The sequence below is a fragment of the Podarcis filfolensis genome, assembly GCF_964270895.1.
Source record: "Podarcis filfolensis genome assembly, chromosome: 11".
In the NCBI taxonomy this organism is placed as follows: domain Eukaryota; kingdom Metazoa; phylum Chordata; class Lepidosauria; order Squamata; family Lacertidae; genus Podarcis; species Podarcis filfolensis.
Window position 1 is genome coordinate 54,795,212 of NC_139613.1, and position 24,435 is coordinate 54,819,646.

The 24,435-nt window shown below is 39.6% G+C and overlaps 2 protein-coding genes across 23 annotated transcripts in view; one reads left to right on the plus strand and one right to left on the minus strand.

Moving 5' to 3' along the window:
- FANCC (FA complementation group C) overlaps positions 1 to 13,000 on the plus strand; it is a 64,080-nt gene extending 51,080 nt beyond the window's left edge. For 3 of the 8 annotated variants that reach the window (XR_014539793.1, XR_014539794.1, XR_014539795.1), the window contains exons 12-17: positions 609 to 684; positions 850 to 931; positions 2,984 to 3,155; positions 6,342 to 6,542; positions 7,644 to 7,863; positions 10,482 to 13,000. Coding sequence is in view for 3 of the 8 variants with exons in the window: in XM_083576902.1 (XP_083433028.1) it covers positions 609 to 684; positions 850 to 931; positions 2,984 to 3,155; positions 6,342 to 6,542; positions 7,644 to 7,787 (675 nt within the window). In the remaining 5 variants the exon portion in view is untranslated. Of the gene's footprint in view, positions 1 to 608; positions 685 to 849; positions 932 to 2,983; positions 3,156 to 6,341; positions 6,543 to 7,643; positions 8,141 to 10,481 lie in introns of those variants that run through there. The other 5 variants (XM_083576902.1, XM_083576901.1, XM_083576903.1 and 2 more) reach the window with 3 other exon arrangements.
- AOPEP (aminopeptidase O (putative)) overlaps positions 12,276 to 24,435 on the minus strand; it is a 184,490-nt gene continuing 172,330 nt past the window's right edge. For 8 of the 15 annotated variants that reach the window (XM_083576775.1, XM_083576771.1, XM_083576779.1 and 5 more), the window contains 3 exons: positions 20,199 to 20,285; positions 15,691 to 16,602; positions 12,276 to 15,381 (listed from right to left, as the gene is read on the minus strand). In XM_083576775.1, coding sequence (XP_083432901.1) covers positions 16,462 to 16,602; positions 20,199 to 20,285 — 228 coding nt within the window. In that variant the 3' untranslated portion in view covers positions 12,276 to 15,381; positions 15,691 to 16,461. The remainder of the gene's footprint in view (positions 15,382 to 15,690; positions 16,603 to 20,198; positions 20,286 to 24,435) is intronic. The other 7 variants (XM_083576783.1, XM_083576782.1, XM_083576773.1 and 4 more) reach the window with 2 other exon arrangements.

The following is a 24,435-nucleotide window of genomic DNA, read 5'->3' on the forward strand; positions in this document are numbered from 1 at the left end:
GGACAACTTCTGCTGCAAACAAAATGTTCTTTTGTTCATTCAGCCTTGTGGGTACCACATGTTAGTCTTGTAACCATATGCAATTGTTGTGGGCAGATATGTTCAGAAAGTTTAGATAGTAATATTACAGAAAAACTCAACTCTCACAAAAAATGCTACAAAGCTAGACTATCTACATGTGTGCTGCATTCACACATCTTGGTTAGCCATAAACCATAGTTTACTGTGCATTTCTTTCCTTTCCTCCCAGCTCACTCTGGGAAGGAAACCAAGACAAACCAGGGAAGGTTTGCTTTTGGGTTACTGATTGCAAAACAAATAATGATCGCTGGATCAAATACAACTCTCAGCTTGGGATCATGGTTTTTCCCCTCTAGATCACCCCTTACAACTCACCAGTTCTATGTTGACATGGAAAGGATTTTTTAAAAGTTGGCTAGGAGGACTTTGAGCAAAGTTGTGAGGTTTGTGGCATTGTAAGAATGCAATCTGTAGGGTTCCTTTCCTTCAATATGAATAGCATGTTTTGTGCTGTATTTGCATATTTTCTGATGGGGCAAGTTTTAAGAACTAGTCCATAAGTGATACTTTTATTGACTTTGTTTTAGCTTAAGTTTCCACTGAAGGCCTACTTTCCTAATAATCCTCATTCACTTGTGATGGCTTTCCTTAAACATCCTTCAGGTAAGATCAGCTATGAAGTGCTTTCCATATTACCAGCTGTGTTTATTTTTGAGATTGATGTACTGTATTACAAATCCTCTAGTTTCTTAAGAATTTTCTCTAATGCAAAATAGTGCATATTTTGGTTTTCACTTCAAATGGCTCCTATTAATATTTATCTTTTAGACTTGCCAGCTACTGGTTTGCATCAACACTTGACCCACATTGCAGAAATGCTCAAAGCAGCAGTAGAAGCAAAGTGCACTGGGTAAGCAACAGTAGCAATGGTTTCTTTTTTGGCTTTTTTTCCTTTTTCTTTTATTTTGGGAATGCCATTGGCTTGGGATAGCTTGATGGTTTAAATTTCATTCCCTTTAGTTTTGATTTATTACTGGATTGGTTTAAAAAACAACAACAACAAGGCAAGTTTGAAATTAAACAAATGGGAAGACATTAGTAGCCCAGACCATTCATAGATTGCCGTCTTAGAGCACTCTTGCCTACAAGGGCTTCCCATTTAGTTCAGTGGGGTAGCATCTTCTGTGCTCAAAAAGACAGCAGGTGGAGCTGTCTCTTTGCCTGGAACCATGAGTGGGGAACCCTTTTCAGCCTAAGAACTGCATTCCCTGGTGGCTAATCTTTTGGGTAGCCGGTGAGCCCAAAACAAAATGAGTTTAGCCAAAGCAGGAACGGGAGGTTTGCGCCATAATCTCTCATTGCTGCAAGCCAGATTTTCTTGAGTGTAACGACAGCATGACTGGGCTCAGAAGGTGAGCAAAATCCTTGACCAGGATCATATGGGAAGGAAATGATTCCTGAGATATGCCATTCCCTAGTGATGATTTTTCAATTGCTCATTTTTCCAGTTCTCAGTTTGCTGCATTTTTGTATTGGTTTCTGGTTTGTGGGGGTGGGGGGTTAAAGATGTCCTCATGAAATTTTGTCAGTCTTTTAGTGTGCATTTCTCTTAAAACACTTTCCCCCTCCAAGCAAATTCCCCTACAATACTGCATTTCTGTATGTTGTTTTCACTAATATATTCACTATCATGTATACTTTCACCTAATATGTGTATTTTTATATACTCTTATTTGGTTGGGGAACTGCATTGCTTTTAAGCAGTATTTCAGTCTGCATATTTCAGAAAGTGCAAATTGGGCAAGTTTGCATTAAAATATGAAGCAAATTAAATTTAGAGTCTTAAAGATAAAAGCTAACACCTTGAATTGAGTCCAGATACAAAGTTAGTGAAACTAAACTAGCATAACTGGAAGTGATTTGGACACAAACTACCATGATCAAGTCAGCCTTCTCTAGGAAATGGTGGCGTTTGTGAACCAGAGTTGGTAAAAAGCATTTCTGGCTACTGTTGTCTGGACGGTACATATAAGCAGCAACAGGTCCAGAAATACCCCAACTCTATGAACCGGGTGCTTCTGGGAAGTGCACCCCACCAGTATCGTCTTTGCTGATCAGCAGTGGAGTTCCAGGGTTTCAGGAGGGAGTCACTTCCAGTCTAACCTGGAAATTCCAGGAATTGAATTTGGGACTTTCTATATGCGTAGCACATGGTCCACCACTGAGCTATGGCCCTTGCACAGTTATGTTGTCTATATTTTTAATGTCAAGAGTTGTTGTGTTATGTTAGGTTTTATCTTTTGCTTTGCTTTGGATGGATAGTTGATCTGAAAAGTGGCCTAAAATATTTAAAATAAAATACAAATAAATAAATAAATAACTATGGCCAGCTCCTCAAACACTATACAGTGGTACCTCGGGTTACAAACACTGCAGGTTACAGACTTCGCTAACCCAGAAGTAGTACCTTGGGTTAAGAACTTTGCCCCAGGATGAGAACAGAAATCGTGTGCCAGCGACGCACTGGCAGTGGGAGGCCCCATTAGGTTAAGAACGGTTTCAGGTTAAGAACGGACCTCAGGAATTAAGTTCGTAACCAGAGGTACCACTGTAATCTCGTAACAGAAATGAGAAACAAAAGTTTGTGTTTCATTTGCATGTAAAAGTTGTTCAAGGCAGAAGACAGTTTTCAAAGTGCAGTTTTAAGAAAAAATGTCTAAAATATTTGTGAGCTATCTTTTTTATTATTTAAGTGCATATTGGAAATTAATTGCTAGATACCTCTCTGCTGAAGGAATTACTTTCCCTGTTATGAAATATTATTATTGTACTGCCATGGATTGCCTTGCCTCATGTGCAGATAAGACTGCACAGGTTCCAAATGAGCACCTCTTGGGAATCTATGATGAAATTTAAAATTATAATTAATGGAAAAACTGAAATACATTTTGTGCTATTCCAGATATTGTGGAGACCTCTTTGAGAACTGGTTTTTGTTTGTTCATTTTGGAGAATGGGCTGATATCGCAGCAGAACAGTTGTTGTCACAAGTGGAATCCTCAGATGCTTTGTTGTGGCTTTTGGCATTTTACTATTATCCAGGTGAAGAGAATCGGCGGAGAACTCAAACAATGGTGGGTAGTTCTATCTATGCGTGTGAGAATTCAGTAATCGGCCATATGTCTGAAATGTGAGGCATTGTGGTATAGAAGAAATATTTTGCCACAGTTGTTATTTAAGCCAAGGCTGTAAAGGCTGTAATTGAAATTCAGTCCTGATCGCAAACCCCACTTTCTGCAGGGATTGGCTCCATTCAGGAGCTTGGAAAGTGGGCCTTGCCTCTGGCAGGAAATTTAAAAGGCACTGAATGCAACACAGTTTTGCCAAGGAATAATTGGGAGTGCATTTGCAGTCATGGCTTTGCCTGCCCTATACCTGATTTCATATGACATCAGGCAGCCGTGCCTTGGAGAGAATGGCCTTTTGGGCCAAATTAGGACCCCTAGCAGACCTAATTTGGCCCGTGGCCCAGATGTCCCCTGTTCCTGGTTTAAGCTTAGAGATTCTTTCTAGGGATCTTCCATTCATTAAAATTTCCAGTCACAAGACTTTCTATTAAGCCTGTTGCTGGCCACAGCAACTCTGCTGTATCAGTAGTGGAAAATAACAGCAGCTCTGAGGATTAGACTATTAGTAGGGCAGGTGAATAAAATGCTATCTGTCCATTTAGCATTTATAATGTAATAATCTCTATTCAGCTAGCTTTCTACAGCGTCAGTTGTCACTCTTGAATCATTTACTAGTAAAATTGTATAGCTCTTGGCGGTCTCACAGTATGATCACGTTAAAACTTTGTGTGGTGGTAATGAGACTGTTCTTCCATTATCACCAATAGCAGTGACGTTAGGTTAACCTTTCCTGTCTAATATACCTTTAGAAATCATAGTGATCTTGTGACAAAGGAGCTGCAGGCATTCTGACTTACCGCCAAGTACCCTTTTCATATAAAGACATGGGAGGTATTATTCAGTTAGCCAATTAGTTGATTTCTATCCTGACTTTTTATCCAGAAAGCTCACTAAAATAATTTAAGTTAAAAATAAATGAAACACAATTATGTTGGGCTATTTCTTCCCCTTGCCAACAGCTGGCATTGTTCTAGGGTAATGTATACTCTTTGCATTAGTCCATTATGGATGTTCCCATCAACTTTATCCCATGGCATTCCTTTGAATTCTGGCAACTGGGCGGTCTGTGCCTGACTGTGCACTATGTGCTCACTGCCCAAAGGCAAAGAGGGACAGAACCAGGGGCTGCAGCAGCTGTGACTCCGGTGACCTGCTAAGTGATAGCAGTTATATGTTCCATGTTAGTATGTGTGCTTATTAATACCTCTATGTGCCTCTTGTGTTTTGCACAAGTAAGAGTGTACACAGTAAGTTTTCTGTACATTAATGGCCTCCCTGAAGTTCAGGGAATAGTTCTGCTTCTAATGGTAGTGACAGTAGTAGTAAAAAATGCAGTGACACTAGAATGCAGTCTTCTCTTGATGCAAAATTGCACTACAGAGGTGAGCCTGGCACCTTCATTATGGGCACCACAAAATAATAGTAACCTCTGGATATTTTAATTGTCACTTCCTTTACTTACGGAGTCTTCTTTCATTAAAATGCTGCCAGGGGTTAGTTCTGTTTACACCTTTTAATTTCTTTAACCGCTCATGCCCTAACTTGACCCTTTCCAGTAAATACTCTCTCCTCCCACACCCCTTTTTCTTCAGTTGCAAAACTGAAATTAAGGATAAAAAAGAAAAAAAAACTCTTTAAGCATGTGGTTTTGCAGCAGTTTCCAGAGAGAGGAGAAAAAGAGGAGAATTTTAACCCCTGAGTAGGCAAAATAAAAAGAGTGAAACTGCAGTCATTATATACATGTTGTGGGGGCGCCAGAAGTTACATTAATGTTGAAATCAATTTATGTATAATTACAGAATGGAAATAGACCTGTAGATTTTCTGAGACCAGGGAGGGATTATGGAGGAGTGGTTTTAGCCCTGGCTCCTTCAAGCTGGCAGGGACCACCCCATATTGCAAGGAGCCTACTTTGTTACCTTCCCTGCCACTAGTCCTCACTAGCGTTCAATTTCATTCGAACAGAGTTTTCCTCCACTTGTGTTCAAACTGTCTCCCAACTTGTTTCCTCATCCTAAGCTCTGGGGTATACCAGGAGACTAAACGGGTTCCATGAAGTGAGAGAAAGACGCTTGGGGTGATCACGTCAATGGCTTGAGCTATTTGGGTGTCCCAGCCAGGGCTTTGACAGAAGCACCAGTCATATCAGCCAGAAAATCCCCTATAGCTGTCTGGAAACCCAATGGACCCATTAGCCTATGATGGCAGCCCATCCTGATAAGTCCTCCACCGCTGCAGAGGGGAGAAGGTGCTGAAAGCCTAAATCTGACCATGACAAGGGGTGATGTCAATATCCCCCACTTTCAGATTGCCCTCTTCCTGCCCAGTTAAGAAATCAGGGTCCAGAATGCAGCCTGCCGCATTCGTTGGGCCAATGACATAGACATTTTTGAATCAGGAAGCATATTTATAAATGTTAACAGAGGGGGAAAGACACAATACGGAAATAAATTGCTTAAAACTAGTGTGTTTAGGGTTGCCAGGAAGGAGATATTTTCCATTTCCTGCCGTTCCTTTTATGTAGCAAATATTTTTAGGTAATACTTCTTAGGATCTAGCCAATAATTTCCTTTAATGCACAGACTCTCAAATCCTGCCTCTGTTTTGGCTCCAGAAGCTGTTTGTTCTGGCTGCTCCAAGAGGGGAAGGTGTGTGTGTGGGGGGTGTATTTTAAACAATACTAGAAGGAAACCAACCCCCCCCTGGATTCATATCAGATTTTTTTATCAGACGAGGTCAGATTGCACTGGGATTAATTGATTTGTAGCTGCTGTATTGTCATGAGCTCTCAAAGAGCCTTCTGTTCTTTCCCCCACAATAAAACAACCTAACTTCATTCCACTTTGTGACTTTCACCATTTCCTTTTACCAAAAAAAGAGAGAGGTCAAACCCTGTATCATGGTCCTCGGTGCTTAGTATTTCAAGACTACCAGAAGCGGGGAGTTTCTAGTTCTTTTGAAATCTTCATTCTGCTCTTTGTGGTCCAGAAAGTAAACGATGCAGAATCTCTCCCTCTGTGACCCTCCGTCACTGGCTCAGGAATCAGTTATGTGCTTTTCTGCAAATCTCAAGTAAACAAATGTTTATCTTTCACTTTGCAAACTTTTATTCCTTGCAATGCTTCTCAACAGGTGGAAGCAAGATCTGTATGTGACCATCTGACTGCCCTGTTCAGAACTCCAACTATTTCTGTCACAGATCTGCAGACTGCAGTTAGCAGCGGAACAAAACAAAACAAATCAAGTAGCAACCTGGTAGTTACACACCTGATTATCAGCTTTCTGCTGTTTACTCCTACTGGATACACAATAGCCAAAGCATTTATTACCCATGTAAGTATTTCTCTTCATTTTTTTACTGATAGCAAGATACCTACCAGTGCGAACAAATAAAAATTCTGCAGAATGTCGATTGTGAACAAGGAAGCCCTTGCTTGTGCCTTAGTTGTGTGTGCACTCATCACAGCCTCTGTGTCACTTGGTGGAGCAAACCAAAAGGTGGTGTATACCATTTTCCTACACCTGGATTAATGTTATGGTGGGGAGAATTCTGGTTTGATGGTGATGATGATGATGATTTTCCCCAGCCACTCTGGCCAGCTCACAGCATATATCGGAACATGCTAAAACATCAAACATTCAGATGTCTTCTAAAAGTCCGATAGTTGTTTATTTCCTTGACATCTGAAGGGTGTTCCACCACCAAGAAGGCCCTCTGCCTGGTTCCCTGTAACTACGCTTTTCACATCAAGGGAACCAGCGGAACACCTTCGGAGGTGGACCTCAGTGTCCAGGCTGACTGAAGGGGGTGGAGGTGCTCCTTCAGGTATACTGGGCCGAGGCTGTTTCGGGTTCAAAACCATTGAACTCAGAAAATTTGAGTGCTCCTAAAAATATTTTTAAATATGTGTTGCGAACTGCATTGTGGAACCCCCTCCTCTGTGAAGAGGAACTCATTTCTAGTTTGAATGCAGAACCGAGAAAAGAGTTAGGTCACCATATCACTTTATTTTTAGAGGGGTAGAAAGTTGCTTTGCTGCCTGCCTTCTTGCAAGGCTCCAAAGGGCTTTATTTCTGAGATGGGGGGTGGGGTGGAAGAGATGGGGATTATTATCCCTGTCAGTTCACTGACCCATGTGCTGCTGAAGGTAGCGAGGTGATGGTGCCTGCAGTGCTACAATGGGCTTTTCTCCCAAGTTATGTGTGGAAGTTAGAGAAGCACTGGAGATGACTTCCCTAGTCACTTTGCTGCCTGTCTGTGTGCAGTTTGAAGACAGTTCTGTTCTGTTGTAAAACCCAAAGAGCTTTTTCTCTTCGTGCTGTAGATTGGGATGGTTTCCCTGGTTGTTTTTTCTTTGTTTTCTACAGTGTAATTTTCTACTAAATACTAGCATTTCTACTTTCTCAATTCTGTTGTTTTTTCTCCCCTTTCAGTTTGTAGTTGCAGGCAGTGAAATCCCAGAAGTTACTGGTCTTCTAACTCGTCTTGCAAATAGAGTCGGCCAACTTGGAATGAAATATCAAAGGACTGTAAAGCTGGTGAATGATCTCCTCCTAAAACTAAAATGTGGATTTTAGTTTTCTTTGTGATACTCAGCTTGGCCCAATAGTCAGTCTAACTAATCAGAACAGCCAGATGGAGGATGGAGAGAAGGTATTTGGTCTTTTTGCTTCCTTAAAGATGAAAGCGTTTTGTGTCTATGTGTATGTACAGTTGAATGCTAAAGATAAAAATATTGATATATAAGTTGTGAGCAGTATTATATCTGACCTTTCTCAGGTCACTCTCTGATTTAATATGGTTGCATCCTAAAAGGACCTTCTTCTAATTAACTTTGTCCCAAAAGTCATAAGACTGAAAACAAAATGTAATTGTACTGGAGGGTTTTCCTTGTGTAGCTGAATACCAGTAAATTTGAAGTGATATATGAGCATGGATTGGATAAATCTTTTTCTGTCTTTGCGTTGTGAGAGAACTTGTGAGAAAAGCTACGTAATTAATGGTGTCCTTCCATACTCTGGGAGCTACACAACTGCTTGTTTCTGAGACGGTGCTTTGTAAAATATAAGCCCCATCACAAGAGATTGTTAATGATTCCTTTTGAAGTAAATCCCTGTGTCAGATTAGTGACCAATCACCTTCTTATATTTCTTCTGATTCCCCCTCGCCCCCAAGGAAGCAGATCTATATTTTGTTAAAAGAGCATTAGTCAGCAAGTGTACTACGGCAATGTGCACCACAGACCTTTCTAAACCACAGGCCGCCTTTGAGCAATGCCAAGAAAATACTTGTGCAGCTTAGAAATGAATTTTGTTTGATTTTTCCTTCACAACAAGCCTCTTTACACCCTACCAGTCAATTCGCATATTTAGAAGCACCAAGTCATAATGTTCCCAAGTTTGCAGCTTAAGAGTCTTCAGTGGGAAGTAATCGTAGATGGGTCTGGAAATCCTTCACATTTTTTATTTACAGAAAGGACATACTTCCCAGAAAGTACGCACTTAGATGTTTACTCATTTCTGAGTTCACTTGGCAAGCTTTCCATTCAAGACTTGTCCCAAAGTGTGGATAATAAAACTCTTACACACACCATACTTATTAAAATATGGAATATATTGCCATAAAACATCTAGAAAAGGGAGCACTTCCTTCACCATTCCAACTATGATGTGGCTATTTCAGATGTTGTGTATTTTGTCAGCAGACATCTCCATATGCAAACCAGCCAGTACAACAGAGCTTTCCAAACTGTGTGTCATGACACATTAGTGTGTCAGCTGCAGTGTGCAGGCATGTCGCATGAACGCTCCCCACAGAGCTAGAAAGGGGTTAGTTTCACCTCCGGTTTGCTAGTAAAAGTGAATTACCATTTCATGAAATTATGCAAAATCACTGTGTCGCAAAATGATACATGTCTATAAAGTGTCTAACCAACATGAAAAGTTTGGAAAGCTCTGCATTACAAATTAGTGGGTTCAGTGCGCAGCTCAGTGTATTTGGGATGGAATTTAATGGGTTCAACTCGGATCACAGGACTGTGGAACAGGCCTGAAGTTGTTCTACCTAGTTGAGGCAGCCAGAGGAGGGAGCTTTCCAACAATGTATAAATCATGCTGGATGAAAGATGGGGAGTTCTCTCCCTGTGCTCTCTAATTGGCATGTGCTCCTCCCATTCATGCATACAAATTATAAACTTTTATACAAGTGTATTTATTCATTATACTTTGCATATTCTAAAAATTTGTATATCAATACATATATTAATTTAGAGGCAGGGCAGTATTGCTTTCCTCCCTTTATTTAGAGAATGTACTATTCCTACTGCTCTACACCTGTGGAGCTCCTAGACTAACTATTGGACGCTTTGCAGTCTGTGCATTGCAGTCTTCACCAAGGTTAGAAAAACAGCATATTGGCAGGTGCTTCAAGTGCTCATAATTCTCAGTAACATCAACATGTGGGTCTGTTTAAGTCTACCTACCAAGCAGCCTAATGCCTGAAAACTGATGTGTTTTTTATTTCAAATGCTTGCCTGAACTTTTAAAAAGACGTGTTCATGGTTGCAATTTCAAATGCTACCTTAGCTTTGATTCCAGGAATTTGCATTAGGGTGGTCCATATGAGAGCAAATGCCAAAAAGGAGTTTCCCTTGCTTATTCTGGCTATCTTCCTTCAGCCATCTGTCTGACTCTTTTAAAGGCGTTAAAACCTCTAGAGCTGCTTTCTGAAGGGCTTAAGTGTACTCAAAACTGACTGGGGCCTTTTAATGCCCAACATCATACAGCTAACTCAGGCTGAAGCTGTGCCTCCCTCCCTCAAAGCAACTCAAAACACCCCAGGCTACTTTCAGCTGACAGCAGCAAAGCTTTAGTACTATAGTCCCTACCAAGCAATTGCTTTGCTTTAAATAATAGTAAGAGAGGAAAAAGAAAACAAATTCATGAATTCATTGCTGCTAAAAATTTGGTTTTTCTCCTGTTTATTTTAAATTTGCTTTTTGCTTGTTTTGGTTTAATCATAGTAGTTCTCTTTATTAGCCAATTAAGCTCGATCTGTTACAGCGTGGGATAAAAAAGAAAGTCACTACAGTAATTCCCTGGATAGTGTTGTGGATTCCTAAATAATTCCTATTTTGACACCGCTCCACTTTCCATGTTTCTTGTAAATTTTAATTGTAAATTATGTCACAACTCCTTCATGCACTGGGTCAGGCATATAGTTCTATGTTTGAAGACCGCATGCTTGCTTCTTTTTCCCTGATGGTTTTGCAGAACTTGCATCTATTTCTGCTCTCATTTTGTCTTCTTGGAAACTACACATCCATTAGCTAAATGCAAGTCCTCTGCACAGTTTTCTTCAAGCAAGCCTCCTGGTTCTGAAGAAGGAAATAGGTACATCACTGTAATTCTTTATGGGCTTTTTTATTTAGGTTTCTGGTAGCCTTAACATGAAGTTGAATTATTCCAATTTCTGGTAGAAATCTTAAGATTCTTTTTAAAACTATGTCTTGTTCAACTCTTCAATGCATTTTTGTTAGAAAAGAAACAAGTGCATGAAGAAACAGCCTAGGATTCCTAATTTACTGCATCAACAGTCTCTAAAGACCTTACCAGTAGGGTTGGGTGATGTGTTCATACATTGTCCAACACTGGTTTGTAGACCATATCATGAGAACAGTTTCAAAATGTTTAGCTGCTGTCTCAATGTTTAGCTGCTGATATATCATGGAGTTGAAAACCAGATATCGCCCAGCCCTACTTACCAATTCTATCTGTGTTATTTTGGCATAACTTCTGGATTGGTTTACTCAATTTCAACGTGTCATAGAACCAACTCTTAACTTGCGAAAACACCACAAAACTAACTTGTGTCGGCTCGTCACAGCAGTATCTTGTGTGGCCCTTTAAAAAGTAAAGATTGTAGCATATGCTCTTGTAGAGTTCAGTTTATTAGATGAATTGTATTGCCTTAAGCAATTATATAAGAATTCTTCCTCAATGTCTGATGTATTGCCTTTTCTACACTACCATGATCCAGAGTTTTACAAGGTAAAGAAGGTACAAAGGGTGCTGCTCTAACCCAGAGAGACAAAGAAGTTGCCTTATACTGAATTAGACTACTGATCCACCCAATTTGGCAAATCCGGATATAGTTAACAATAGTATAGCGTAATCTATTATGTCAAAATAATAGCCAGCACAATGTGTTCTTGCCCACCAGAGAGGGTATGATATTTGGGGAGAAAAAGTTTTATTTTATTTAACAAATGGAAGTTGGCATATCTATGTAATCCAGGGGGAATTATTAACTCAGTGTAGGAACTGTAACCCTTGGGCAACACCATGCCTGTTGTTTGACAGTGGAACAAGCTAAACATGAATATCCATAGAGGATGATGACAACAATGGTCCTGCACTTAAGGCAATGATTTTTCACTAGGTTAACAGGCTGTGCTGAGAGAGATGCTCGGCAATATAATTTATATGTTGACATTTAACAAATCAAAATAAAATCACAAGGACAGATAAAAAGGCAACAGCTCCTTCATGTAAAGTGGCAAATACATTTGAGTCGCCTTACTCAGCTTTTGCATCTTTCACGATTGAACAACAAAAGAATTACTTGCTTTCTCTTTGTTATTTTCTGCAAAAAAACCCTGTGAAATAGAGCATAACTTGCTTCATGAATGCAGCAGATCCTTTCTTGAATACATCAAAAGGTCTACATTAACTGTGACTGCAGTAACTCAGTATGGTGCCATGCAAACTCCAGATTTCTCCTGAATTTGGAAGACTGAATCCAGGACTGCTGTCGGAGCATATTTCAGCTAATTAGAGTTGGGAACTGAACTCTTTTGAGTTGGGTGCCACAGACAGAGAAGCTCTCTTGTGTGCGTATGGGCACTTGGTGAATGCCCCTAAGGAAGGTAAGCAGGAACAGAGTTTCTGGTTTAGTGCATTCATAAAGGTTTATTATTCTCTCCTTCTCTTTTTGTAGTCATCAGTAAACCAACTGATAATTTTGAGACGAAATACAAAGGAGAAAATACAACTTTGGCACATGCATGATTTACAAAATTGTTTATTTATAAAGCTTATTGCCATTATTTTACAAGACAGGACTTCCACAACTACTGTGATTAATAAGTAACATGATTAGTTTCATTCATAGCAAAGTGATGTGACCAGCTTGTCACTATTATATTTCATGGTTAAGAGTTTTAATGGTGTGCTCACAATGTTGTGGCAATAAGTTACCCATAAAAAAGACCTTGAGAAAGACAGACATCTTTGTCACTTCAGTTTTCTTCAGATTAAACATCCCCCAAGAGTCCATTTTGCATCTAGTTATTTTTCCCTGTAGCTGTGCTAAACATGATAAAAATGTCCACAATCTCAATATTAACAATTTAGATTAGTAATTACTTGTTTGCTCCAAACCGACTTTAAATTTTGCAGCAGAGTTTAATTATCAGTTTGCTAAATGCAAAAGTAGTACAAAATACCTATTTAAATAAATCTGTCTCTGGTGATTTTCTGGCCTGGTTTGCATAATACCTCATGATAAATATTACAATAAAGTGTCTTCTGGCAGATAATAAGTTGGCGCCACAGACACTTACGGAAGTGAGGGGATGTTGGGAGTTTTTTCCTGCTTCATTGCCATTACCCTCTGGCAAAGAAAAGTATGGGGTAAAATGTTTGTCAGCTGATTGTTTTAGCAGTCACATAAATTGTTCCTTTGATGTCCAAGGTCAATGAAATCTTAGTACCACCAGCCTTTGCTAGAAGATACATTAAAAGTCTCTGATCTTTCCTGCAAGGGAAACAGTGGTAAAACTTATTACTCTGTCACAGTGAAGGAATGCTTGTAAAAAAAGTTCAGTAATGTAGGGGATGGCTTTTCTTTACTATCCTTCTTGAAAGGGGGCATCTCTCTCAATCTCATTTTCCTTGTATGCATGAAGTGGGAGAGAATCGCAACAGATGTAATGGAGTAGAAACTGGAACTTGATATCCATGTGAATGTCACATGCTCTGTCATAAGGCTGACTGTAACTTGAGAAGACATCAGGTCCAGTATTCCACAGGATAGTATAAAAAGTCACACCACAGTATTATTCTGTGACCACCAGCACAGCTTCCTTGAAAATATATTTTAATTGGAAAGAAGAGCAACAACAAAACATTCTTCCCCTGTTCAAAAAAGAGCAACTAGTAGGTTGAATGCCAGAATGAAGTACCCAGGATGCTTCCTCATTGAAGGAGTAATCCGAACTTGACACAGCCTACACATACCTCACCCACCCACTGGCAAAAGCTACTAGCTCCTTTTGCAAGAGCATGGCATGTAGTCCATGTAAGGATTTGTTTGTGATCCACATCAAAGTACTGGTCTGTTCTATCTTTGGTTTCAGACATGAAGTAAGAGTTAGGTTTTCACAGACGTCTGTGCATTTAGAAAAGAATCTTTTTTGCTTTAGGGCTCGACTCCTGTTCCTGCTGAACTGAGCCAGTATATAAAATCAGAACTGATATCAGCTCAGTAGGCACCGGAGGACGGGTCCATCGACAGCCAGGAACAGTATCTGCTGCAAGGGGACAGTTCCAATAAGAAACAGCCATTTAATATCAACAATATACACACTGGACTTTGCACCCATCGGCGCTGCTATAAGAACGGCACATTCTTTTACAAAATACAACACTTTTTAGCATTAGGCTCTTCCACAGTTATTGATTACTTCTATACTGTAGCCAAGCAAGGGTGATTTCTCATGTGGATTCTTTGCATTCTTGGCAGGAGGAAGGGTACAGGGTTTGCATCTTTCCCACGGCTTCTTCGCCTGTTACAACCTGCAAACTAGATTCCAGGCAAACATGTGCTATGATACTACTACAGCAGCAGTCAACATTTTAAGAGAGTTTTCCATCTCACCTTCTCTTCAGGTGCAGAACTTAGCCACTGTGAACAAAGAGGAAATCAGTCACTGTTCACCAATCAGCTAAGCTCTGCACCTCGCTAGAGAGGTCTTCATCTGAACATAGTTACAATAGCAGCTGAAGTCCTTCAGTGACTTGTCTGTACATTTTTAGGAGAAGTAGATTCAGGGGTTCCAGCAGTATAGATAGGAGATTGCCATACCTACATGTAGTTACAGATGCCAATGTCATGGTTATGTGGTAATCCCTGGCAATGTGATTTTAATCTTAAGTCACAAATCAGCATGCCAGGAACCCAAACAACCAAAACGAAGGAAATATGGGTGGCTTTTCTCTTTTCCATCAAGATAACTTGAAAAAGCTAACCTTTTCACTCATTTCGTTTACATGCTAGAATATTCGTTGGCTCACCATTTGGGCTACTCAAAACAAATCATACGTATCAGCTCTATAAAACAGTATAAAAAAGTTCATAAAACAGTATGAAGAGTATTCTATTGCCAACAGAGTTAAGTGTTCTTAATATAAATTGTTATTTTTTTTAATAAAAAAAATTAGGGTGGTGGATTGAATGAATTGCTCACACAGCAGAAGAATAACCCATTTAAAATTTGAATTTCTGACTGTTCTAAAATAAATTAAGGTGAAACTGAACATGTTATCAAATCACTAAATCACATTTTGCTAGTTCCTTATAGTCTACATTAACCAGAAGCCAAGCTTGAATATATGTTTGCAAGCAAAGCCCACCAGTTTATTTGGTATATCGTTGTCCCCCCACATATGAAGAACAAGATTTCCCATATACAACTTCATAACCAGAGCAGCCCTTTCTACAAAAAATAAAAATACACAAAAACAATTAACACTTTTTATATCCTGGTACATCCTTTCCTAAGCGTTCATTTCTAGTGGAACAATTTTGTTACTGGTTGGTCTTTTAATACTACCTTGTTTAAAAGTTATGTGAATAATCCAAATTATTTGTGTCTTTTAAATTGTTAACCTCATTAAATGAAAACCTAGGAATACTAGCCAGGAAAGGAGCCTTCTACTAAACTTTAATTATTCTGTATAACATAAACCAAATAGAAAAGGGGAAATATTTCAGAGTAAATTATCCACTTACAACAGTATTAAAATAGTTGCTGTTTAATGCATTGATTAAACGTTAAAGGCTGTTTGCCCAACCGCATCACAGGCTATCAAAATGCCCACCATAGCATGGCTAAGACCAGAATCAGAATATCATTTATTACGGCCATAGGCCCATACAGGTAAAAACAACACATAAATAACAGCTTGTGCCGTAAGGAGAAAAAAGCAATCGCTAAAACACCACTATAACAATAAAATACTATAAAATGGAAAGGCATACTACGCCTTAATTAGCTTGTAGAGCTCCTTGGCGTCGCTTTTGGGAAAGGACAGCAACTAGGAACCTAGCCACCTTCAGGGTCGTGTGGGTATCCTTGTCCTGCAAGATTTGGGCAAGGTGGAATTTTGGTGGGGTACCCTCTAGTTTCTGTATGATTGCTAAGACCAGTTCTATTTAGCATTACACAAGATGCTGATCACATAAAAACTGAAGGAACGCCAGTGATTTATAAATGGGTTCAGGCTGCTTCAAAAGCCATATATAAGAAATGGCCAACCCTCACCTGGTGCTGCAAAAACTGGCCAGCAAAATGATGTTCAACTTGGTATAAAGTTGTTACTTTCCCTTGGCAATCTTTCCTCAAATGAGGCATTAAAAAGGTTATAGTTCATGTTAAACCAATTAATTAAATGCAATAAAAAGTTACCTATTTCTACCACAGATATATCCAAATATTACATGTATTTAGGAGCATAGGTAATTTTTATTTGCTGGGAAGCTCCCATCAAAGATAGCAGCAACTATGCAAGAATGTAAGCTATAACACTTGCCATTCTCATGCTCCAAACATATGTAAAAATTGTGCGGATTCTTTTCAGCCTCAAGAGTTCTACGTTTTGAACACAGTTTGTATATGATACACTATAACAATCTTAGCCAGAGTCCAGATTTCAAAATATTTGCTTGCTCATAGAAATACAGATACTATGGAGAAAGTTGCTTTCAAAAACTTACATTGAAACATTCTTGCCCATCTTTTATAATTTTACCCTATTATTATCCTACTTTTTAACACAGCTCCCTGTCTGGATAGCTTTCTTTACTCTGAGGATTTTAAGAGATTTTAGGTTTTGATAAATACACTTACTCATTCATAAACTATTTTCTTCCCCTGAGAAATGAACTATCTGGGAAAGAAAAACCACCTCATCAAAACAACATCTCTGCCACTACTTTAGCAGAGGACGCATCCATTTGGTCACGGGTTGTGGCAAAACTTTTACGTGCAATTTCTTGTTGTTTTGCATCCTCATTCACCATTAACTCTCCATATAGGTAGACACCCATTGCCTGAAAGAGGAAGAAAACAATAATCCTATAATATAATCAGTTCCAGTGTGGTGCTTTTCAAGATAACAGCAGCTGTACCAAACTTACAATTTTAACATGCACAAGTTTTCCTTCCTAAAAACTTTCAGGGTTCTTTGTAAGACTTTTTAAAAAGCATAACACAACTGGAAACCCACGAAGTTGTTTCCTACTATGGTCTACTCAAAGTAGATCCACTGTAATTAATAGTTCTATGTTAGCCATGTCCAGTAATGTCAATTGGTCTACTCAGAATATTATTAATATTCTATATAATATTTTATAACAATTTTTTTGTAGTTGAGGTTGAAAAGTAAAAATCTTTATAACCATGTGAGCTTCACTGGAATAAAACTGAGTCTTCTACTGAAATATTTTTACAGAACCTTTTTGCATCCAGACAGTAATTCTGTACTATCCTGAAAATACAAGATTGTGCCTGCTGCAACCATGGGGAATTGTAAAAATAATCTGGTTGATTGCAGCAGCAAGCAAGCAATTTATTATGGATACAGACCAATATTTTTTTTTCCATTTTCTAGAACTTGCAGAGTTGGTTCTAGAAGTGGGAGGCATATAGCTAAGAAGTTTTGCAAAACTTGGGTAGCCATATTGTTAACTAAAATTTAACTTTTCCTCATGCAGTTGTGAATTTAATACATATGAATATGTTATGTCATTTTTTTCAAAACTTCAACAACTTTACTAGTTTCAGTCACTGGCTTTGCGCCAGAATCTAGTTAAAAGACAGAAAACAGAGGGTAAAAATAAACAATTTTTGCAATGAAGAGGTATAAGCAGTTGGATTTCTGAAGCAGCTGTTACTAGAATCAGTGCAATTTAACTTTAAAAAATGATCTGAAAAGAGATTAATGGAAAGTCAAATTAGCATGTGATTCTAGATCATTTATGATGGCAAATCCTTAAACTGAGCAGTTGCAACAGCATATATCCAAACTGAGTGATTAGGCAACAGAATGGTCATGGAAACTTGATAAAAACCCTATCTCCATATGCATTTGGATGGGCTCTAAACTCTAAATAAGATCCTGGAGTTGCAATAGATGGTTATATAGGCACTTCTAACTTTTGAAAAACCACAGGCGTTTTTTACGCGTTGCTTATAGTTGGATGCCAAGGAAGCACTGTATAAAATCATGGACACAGTAAAAGTATAAGGGGAGAAATAGAAAAGTTTTAGAATTCAAAATCATGCAGTGTCCCAGTTCACATGTAACACTAATCCAAATTGTCTTAGTGAAAATGAGCATATGTACAGCACTCTTCCTCTGGTCCTGCTGCTGCTCAGCTACCTGGAGCTAAACTATGGCTTGGCTTAGTGTTACATACAAACCTAGGTTCATGATTTGCCTGTCCTACACAAACCACAAGCTGTAGTCAAGTTTCACCACAATCTATGATACCAGTCACTAGTGGAGGGGAATCTGTGGTCCTCCCATTGTAGCTGGACTCCAGCAACCACCATCCCTAACCACTTATCATATTAGTATTGGCTGATGGGGGTTGGAGGCCAACAGCTGCAAGTCCATACATCTACCCTGCAGTGATGAAGGAAGTATGAGACAAATTAATAGTTCATAGCTCTAACTCAATGACTGGAACCTCCATGTATCAAACAGTATGCTAGAAACAATCCAGAATGGGGGATTAGCTTCATGATTTCCTAAAATATTGTTTCCCAGGGGCACCTGGCTAGCCACTGTTGTCTTAGATGGCCTCCTGGTTTGACCTAACAAGGTGATTCTTGTGTTCTTACTATGAAAATTGCACTAGTTTCAGTACAATAGTTAACAGTTACTCTGCAAACTGCAATAGAACAATAGACATAAAACTTTTTGGGACATCTCTGTTACAAATACTGACTGACTAGTATGCATTTAACATCTAGAGGAAACAGTGGTGGTCAGTGCTGTTTTTCTAGAAAAAGAGGTGCCGGAACTCACCATGAACAGCTCCCTTGTTCTCTTAGAATGGAAATGGCGCCCACCTGAGAGGTGCCAGAACTGAGTTCTGGTGAGTTCCGGCTGGGAAAAAAGCCCTTCTGTTGGCAAGTTACTTCCATGGTAAGATTCCACCAACCTACCACTTACTGCCAAATTGGAAAGTAAAACCGACACTGAGAGTTCTCATTCTGATTGACTATTCCATGAGCCATAACTCAAACATCCAAATTTAGTAAACACTGCTGGTTCTGTTACTCTAAATGTTAATGGTTGCATTTGCATTTTCTGCAGACTTCTGAAACAACCAAGTCCTCTTTCAATACTGGAAAACACATAGGACTTCAGTTTCATGCATTATCATTCCACAGATTGCACAAGTTCCTGGAGATGATTGAAATAAAGGACCAATAGTTATCTGCAGCTTTGGCGTCAGGAATTCTACTCCTCAAACAGAACACAAATATAAATATATATGTGTGTTCTGAAGTGGGAGATCTGGAAAATGGCAGAGGCTACTTCTATGAAAAGCACAATGCATTTCCACCCACCCTTCATGGAAGTATTATACATAGAAAAACAAATGGAAAATTATTTCAAAATCATAATGACACTATGCTTACTTGAGACATAATTTTTCCCCCCAATTGGCGTGAATATTGCATCTTTAAAAAAATCTGAAACATTGTTTTAATATAGTTAATCTATGCTAAAATATTGTAAAGTGTCCTTATTTAAGGTCTGGACATGCAGGCAGGGGAACAAACCAAGCAACTAAAATAACTTGGATGATACTTTATCCCATGGGCTCAGGGCAAGATATCTGTATATTGTTACAAGCTAGTGGATTCTGCAGCGTTCAGGGGCCCAGCAATGTCCAACTACTATTGAAACTGAGCTGCTCTGATGTTAGGGGCTGAACTCGTTTAATCCTAAGTACCTTTGGCCACTGCTGAAGTCTGAAAGAAGGAATGGGGCAGGCAAAACATCTTGGAAAACAACAGCTTAAAGAACAAGGGAGAAAGTTAGCCCAAACTGGTCCAGAGCAATGTAATGAAGATGAGAGGAGTAGAAGAGAAGGAAAGCTGAAAAAAGTGGGAACAGAGGAGAATTGCAAGTGACCGAGAGTTAGGCTAAGGGGTGCAGAGTTTAAGTAACCAGCCAAATATTTGCCTCAGGGTCTCTAGTAGTGTTTTTAGCCCAGACCTTGCTGCCTCATCCCTTCCCTCACTCAGTAGCAATGCTGCAGTCAGAAGGCTGTTGATGTGGTCCACACAAGTTATGACAAATACGACAGGATTTATTCGTGGGACCATTTAAGGGTAATTTCCAATGAGCAGTGGGGGAGAAATCAGTTTGCCTCACATTTTTAATGTGAACTATATTCCACACCTCCTGAAACAAAACACGGAATTGAAATGCAGCTAACCTTTGAAATCTCCTTGCCTCCAAATTTTATGTTGTAGTTCTCCAGTCAAAAATGTATTCTTGTACAAAAATGCATCAAGGAAATTTGTTCATAAAATAAGCAGTTTCATCTATCCCTATTTCAAGATACCAACACTCACATACCTATGATACTCTGGCTAAATGCAAATGTTAATAAATAGTACTGACCTGGTCTTCCTTGAGGAATTTCTCAACATCAACATACCCTGCTGTGTATTTATGTTTGATAACAAGCTCACACCATCGATGTCGAACCTTTAGCAAATGAGAAAGAAAAGTAAAAGATTAGCTTCAGAAACTACAACTGGTTAAATAAAGCTCATTAAAATGCAGTTTCCTATTTTTAACACCAATTGCCATCTTCAGAACTTAGCCATCAAGCATTTCTCCCTGACAGATCATTAATACTAACCAGACATACTAAACATAAAATGTGGCTTAATGAAAAACACTGAAATTCTAAATAACCCCTCTCCAGGATTGTTAAAATAACCAGTATCTGTAGATAGAACATTGGCAAATGAATTGTAATGATATATAAAAACTTACAAAATTGTTTTATAAAGAAATTAAATTATTTATTATTTATCAAACTGATTTTTTTTTAACAGGTCAGCGTTTAAAATGAAATATTGCAAAATAGTGTGATGAAATAGCTTTCTCTGCACAGTTGGGGCTGACAAGACTGCTCAGAAGAAGAAACTGTGCCATCAGTGTTCACAGAGGGCTTCTTCTTCTTTGGCGATCACTCTTAGCTGAGTACGATTGTCTTCCATAAACACGGTTTATGGAAGGTCACAGCCAGCTTATACTTGGAAGCCCAAGCTTTATATGACTGGCAGGTATGGTGAAAGGAATGGAAATAGCCCTGCTGGTCAGCATCCACCAGGGGTTTATGTATTCAGAGCACTGATAAGTTGCCTTTCCAAGATGGAAACAGCCCGTTATTACATTACAGAATAGAAAGAGCAATGTATATAACATACATAAAAGGTAAAGGGACCCTGACCATTAGGTCCAGTCGTGACTGACTCTGGGGTGGTGGCGCTCATCTCGCTTTATTGGCCGAGGGAGCCGGTGTACAGCTTCTGGGTCATGTGGCCAGCATGACTAAGCCACTTCTGGCGAACCAGAGCAGCACACAGAAACGCCGTTTACCTTCCCACCAGAGTGGTACCTATTTATCTACTTGCACTTTGACGTGCTTTCGAACTGCTAGGTTGGCAGGAGCAGGGACCAAGCAACGGGAGCTCACCCCGTCGCGGGGATTCGAACCGCCAACCTTCTGATCGGCAAGCCCTAGACTCTGTTGTTTAACCCACAGCGCCACCTGTGTCCCTATAACATACATACAAACAACAAAAATAGAAGAGGCAGCACAGCCATGAAAAAAATGAAAACATGGGAGGTAAATCCATGGAGGGAAGGAGGGGGAATGGCGATAATTCCACAACATTGCTTGGGAAGGGGGTACTGTCAATGAGTCTGGGCAGCGGGCCTGGACTCTTTCACAGAAATGCCTTGAATGATGAAGACCAAGCTGGGAACTGTTATCCTATGGTGCAATCAGGTCACTGACAATGTGCGTGAATGAAGTGACCAGATGGACAGGTCCAATCATGTTGGTCTTTGCCACCCAACAGTTGGCTTGTGGTATGGCACCACAAGGAAGCAGTTTCCATGTTAGTGCAGGGGCAAACAGTGAAGATGCCAGTATCTTTAAGCCTTTGGGAGAAAGGGGAGAGTACTGCTATTATGGCCCATCCTCAGACATTAAACAAAAAGGAATATCCATTTCAGTACCTAATGCTTTTAAACAGTGTTGCAGCAAAAGCATCATGGAGAAAGCAAAGCCATTATGCAATGGAATGTAAAAAAAATAAATATTAAGGTGACATTCTGTAGCCCAGCACACTGCCCGTGCCGATTATCTAGCAAAATAACTCCTCACCAAAAGTTTCCTGCCAGAAGGTTTGATGCCAGGGCTGGCCCTGCGTGCAAACAGGTGGCATGGCCTGCATCAGGTGGCACCATAAGGGGAACAGAAGAAGGCAGGAATTGGTGTGCGAATGTTGTAGCCAGGCTAGCTCATTTAACAGAAATTGTTTGGAAGGTTAGCTGCACGTTTTATTTCATTACTAAGAGGGCTAGGAACGCTTTCCCCCTATAATGGAAGCTGAAGAGTCTTTTCAAAAAAATGACAGCTCAGAGTCCAGAGTCCCTATTGGGGATACTGGTAAAGGCTGCTGGTTTGGTGACCTCTGATCTAAACTAATGTCTTTCTGCATGAGTGTCAGGTAACAAGATAAATGTCTGCAGATCTAACACAAGGTCAAGCACCTGATTGATCAAGTTTAGTCTGGAAAACACTTAGAGACAGATACAGACTGGAGGACAGAGATTACTCAAGATGTTTTGCTGTCTGAGGTGGGGAAGTAAATGGACTCCCATCATACCTTAAGTCAGAGTACCCAAGGGCAGCCAATTTACTTTAGAACCTATGGGAGAAAATCCCAAACACAACCCATTTCCCTGGCAGCAAAATGCAAAGATAATAAAATTATATAAATCAATTTGCATTCCTCTCATGATACCCCAAAACACATACTGCCTATTGATAGGGCCATTCTTGCCAAGAAACCTTTGAAATCTGAAATAACTTATAATGGTTTGTGCTACAGTCTGTCTGGACTGTGCTGAAGTAGTTAGCCATTTTTCTTTTACAGGCTGGGCTACTGCTGTTTTACCATAACAGATACATATAATAAATAAGCCAAATAAGTGATCAAAACTGACCACTGTGGGCTCATAATACGGATTTATCTAAAAGGATAAGCAACTCTACAGACTGAGCAAGACTGATTAGCAAGGTCTATTACAAATAGATTATGATTACTGCAGCAGGATTTATCTTTAATGTGGGGTTGGGGAACACATAAAAGAAATTGTTGCTCCTGCAAATAAGCATTTATTGTGGAATGTTCCATACAACTGCTACATCCACACATTAAATCACAAAACATCACATTATGCCAGCCCTGCAAGTGAAAACCGCATCAATATTCACCACTGACCTAACAATTTATAGTGCAATCCTATGCATGTTTATTCTGAATTTAATGCAACATGCCCAAAGAATTTATGTACAGAACTGCAGCTGTAGACATGATTTCTGTGGGATTTCAGCAGCCTAAGTACAAGAATTCAGCCTTGGGTGTTAAAATTTACAGCTTTAAAATACAGGTGTATTTTTATAGTATACTCAAACGTTTGCTCCGTCATATAAAGCTGCATGCATATGGCTGGAATTCTCTGCACACTTACCTGGGAGAAAAACCCACTGCATACAGTGGCTGTGTTCAGAGAGTTTTAGCTTGGTTTGCAATCCTTGTTTGAAGGATTCACTCAAGCTATAGTTTGTGTGAATGCAAGTGTAAAAAAGGTCTGATCAAATGAGGATGTACGAATGGAAGAAAAGGGGAGTATGAGAGGAAGCACAGCAAAAACAGTGCTCCGTCTTGATCCTTCAAACCATGGAAGATCATAAACATTACATCTGAATGCAGCTGCTTCCTGTCTGGAAGGAATTCCCGCTTGAATCAATGGATCTGACAAGTGAGTGTTTTAGGTTTATTTAGTACATTTCATGTAGACTGGAAATGAGATAGTTGCATCCACTTCTACTTGCCCCCCTCTCATCTGTTCTGAAGAGAGAGGAAATCCCATTGCACATGCTTCAGTCCTTGTGCTAATGTGATGATTTTGTTGGAAACAAATCACAGTCTTTTAACTGGCAGCCACCCCCCCCAAAAGGTTTTCTTTAAGGTGCTTTTAATGAAACAACAAAATTAAAACGTGCCTATAACTTGATCATTCCCCATTAAGGCAACTAGCCCAACAAAATTGGGTCAATAATACACACTTAAAGGTTACTGAGTCTTTCCGAATACGCTGGGTTGGCATTTTGGAAGAAAAGTTTGGATTAAAAGTTGTATGTGCTTGTATCCCTGCTGCTCAGATCCGGACAGGCACCTGGATTTGCCCCACACTCAGAGAGAACAGATTACAGTTTTCACACCATGGTATCAAGTTTCCTTGAAGGTCTAGTAAATAAAATTTGTGCTACACCAAACTTTTGTTGAAGTTGGGTTCTTTTGCTGCAAAACTGCAATGAGAAACTAGTGAATGGGAAACTTCTTCTACACACCTGTTGTTCCTGTTTGAAGCCATGCTTTTCCCTCCGGCTGTTATTTGGGTGCCCCTGTATGAATGTATGGATAAAAGGGCTTCTTCGTGGTATGATCCCAACCAATCACAGATCATGTGATGAACATGAAATGCTACAGTGCTGTGATCTGGACCTGCGACAGAATCACAGAGGGCAAACTCTGCTACCTACAGTCCT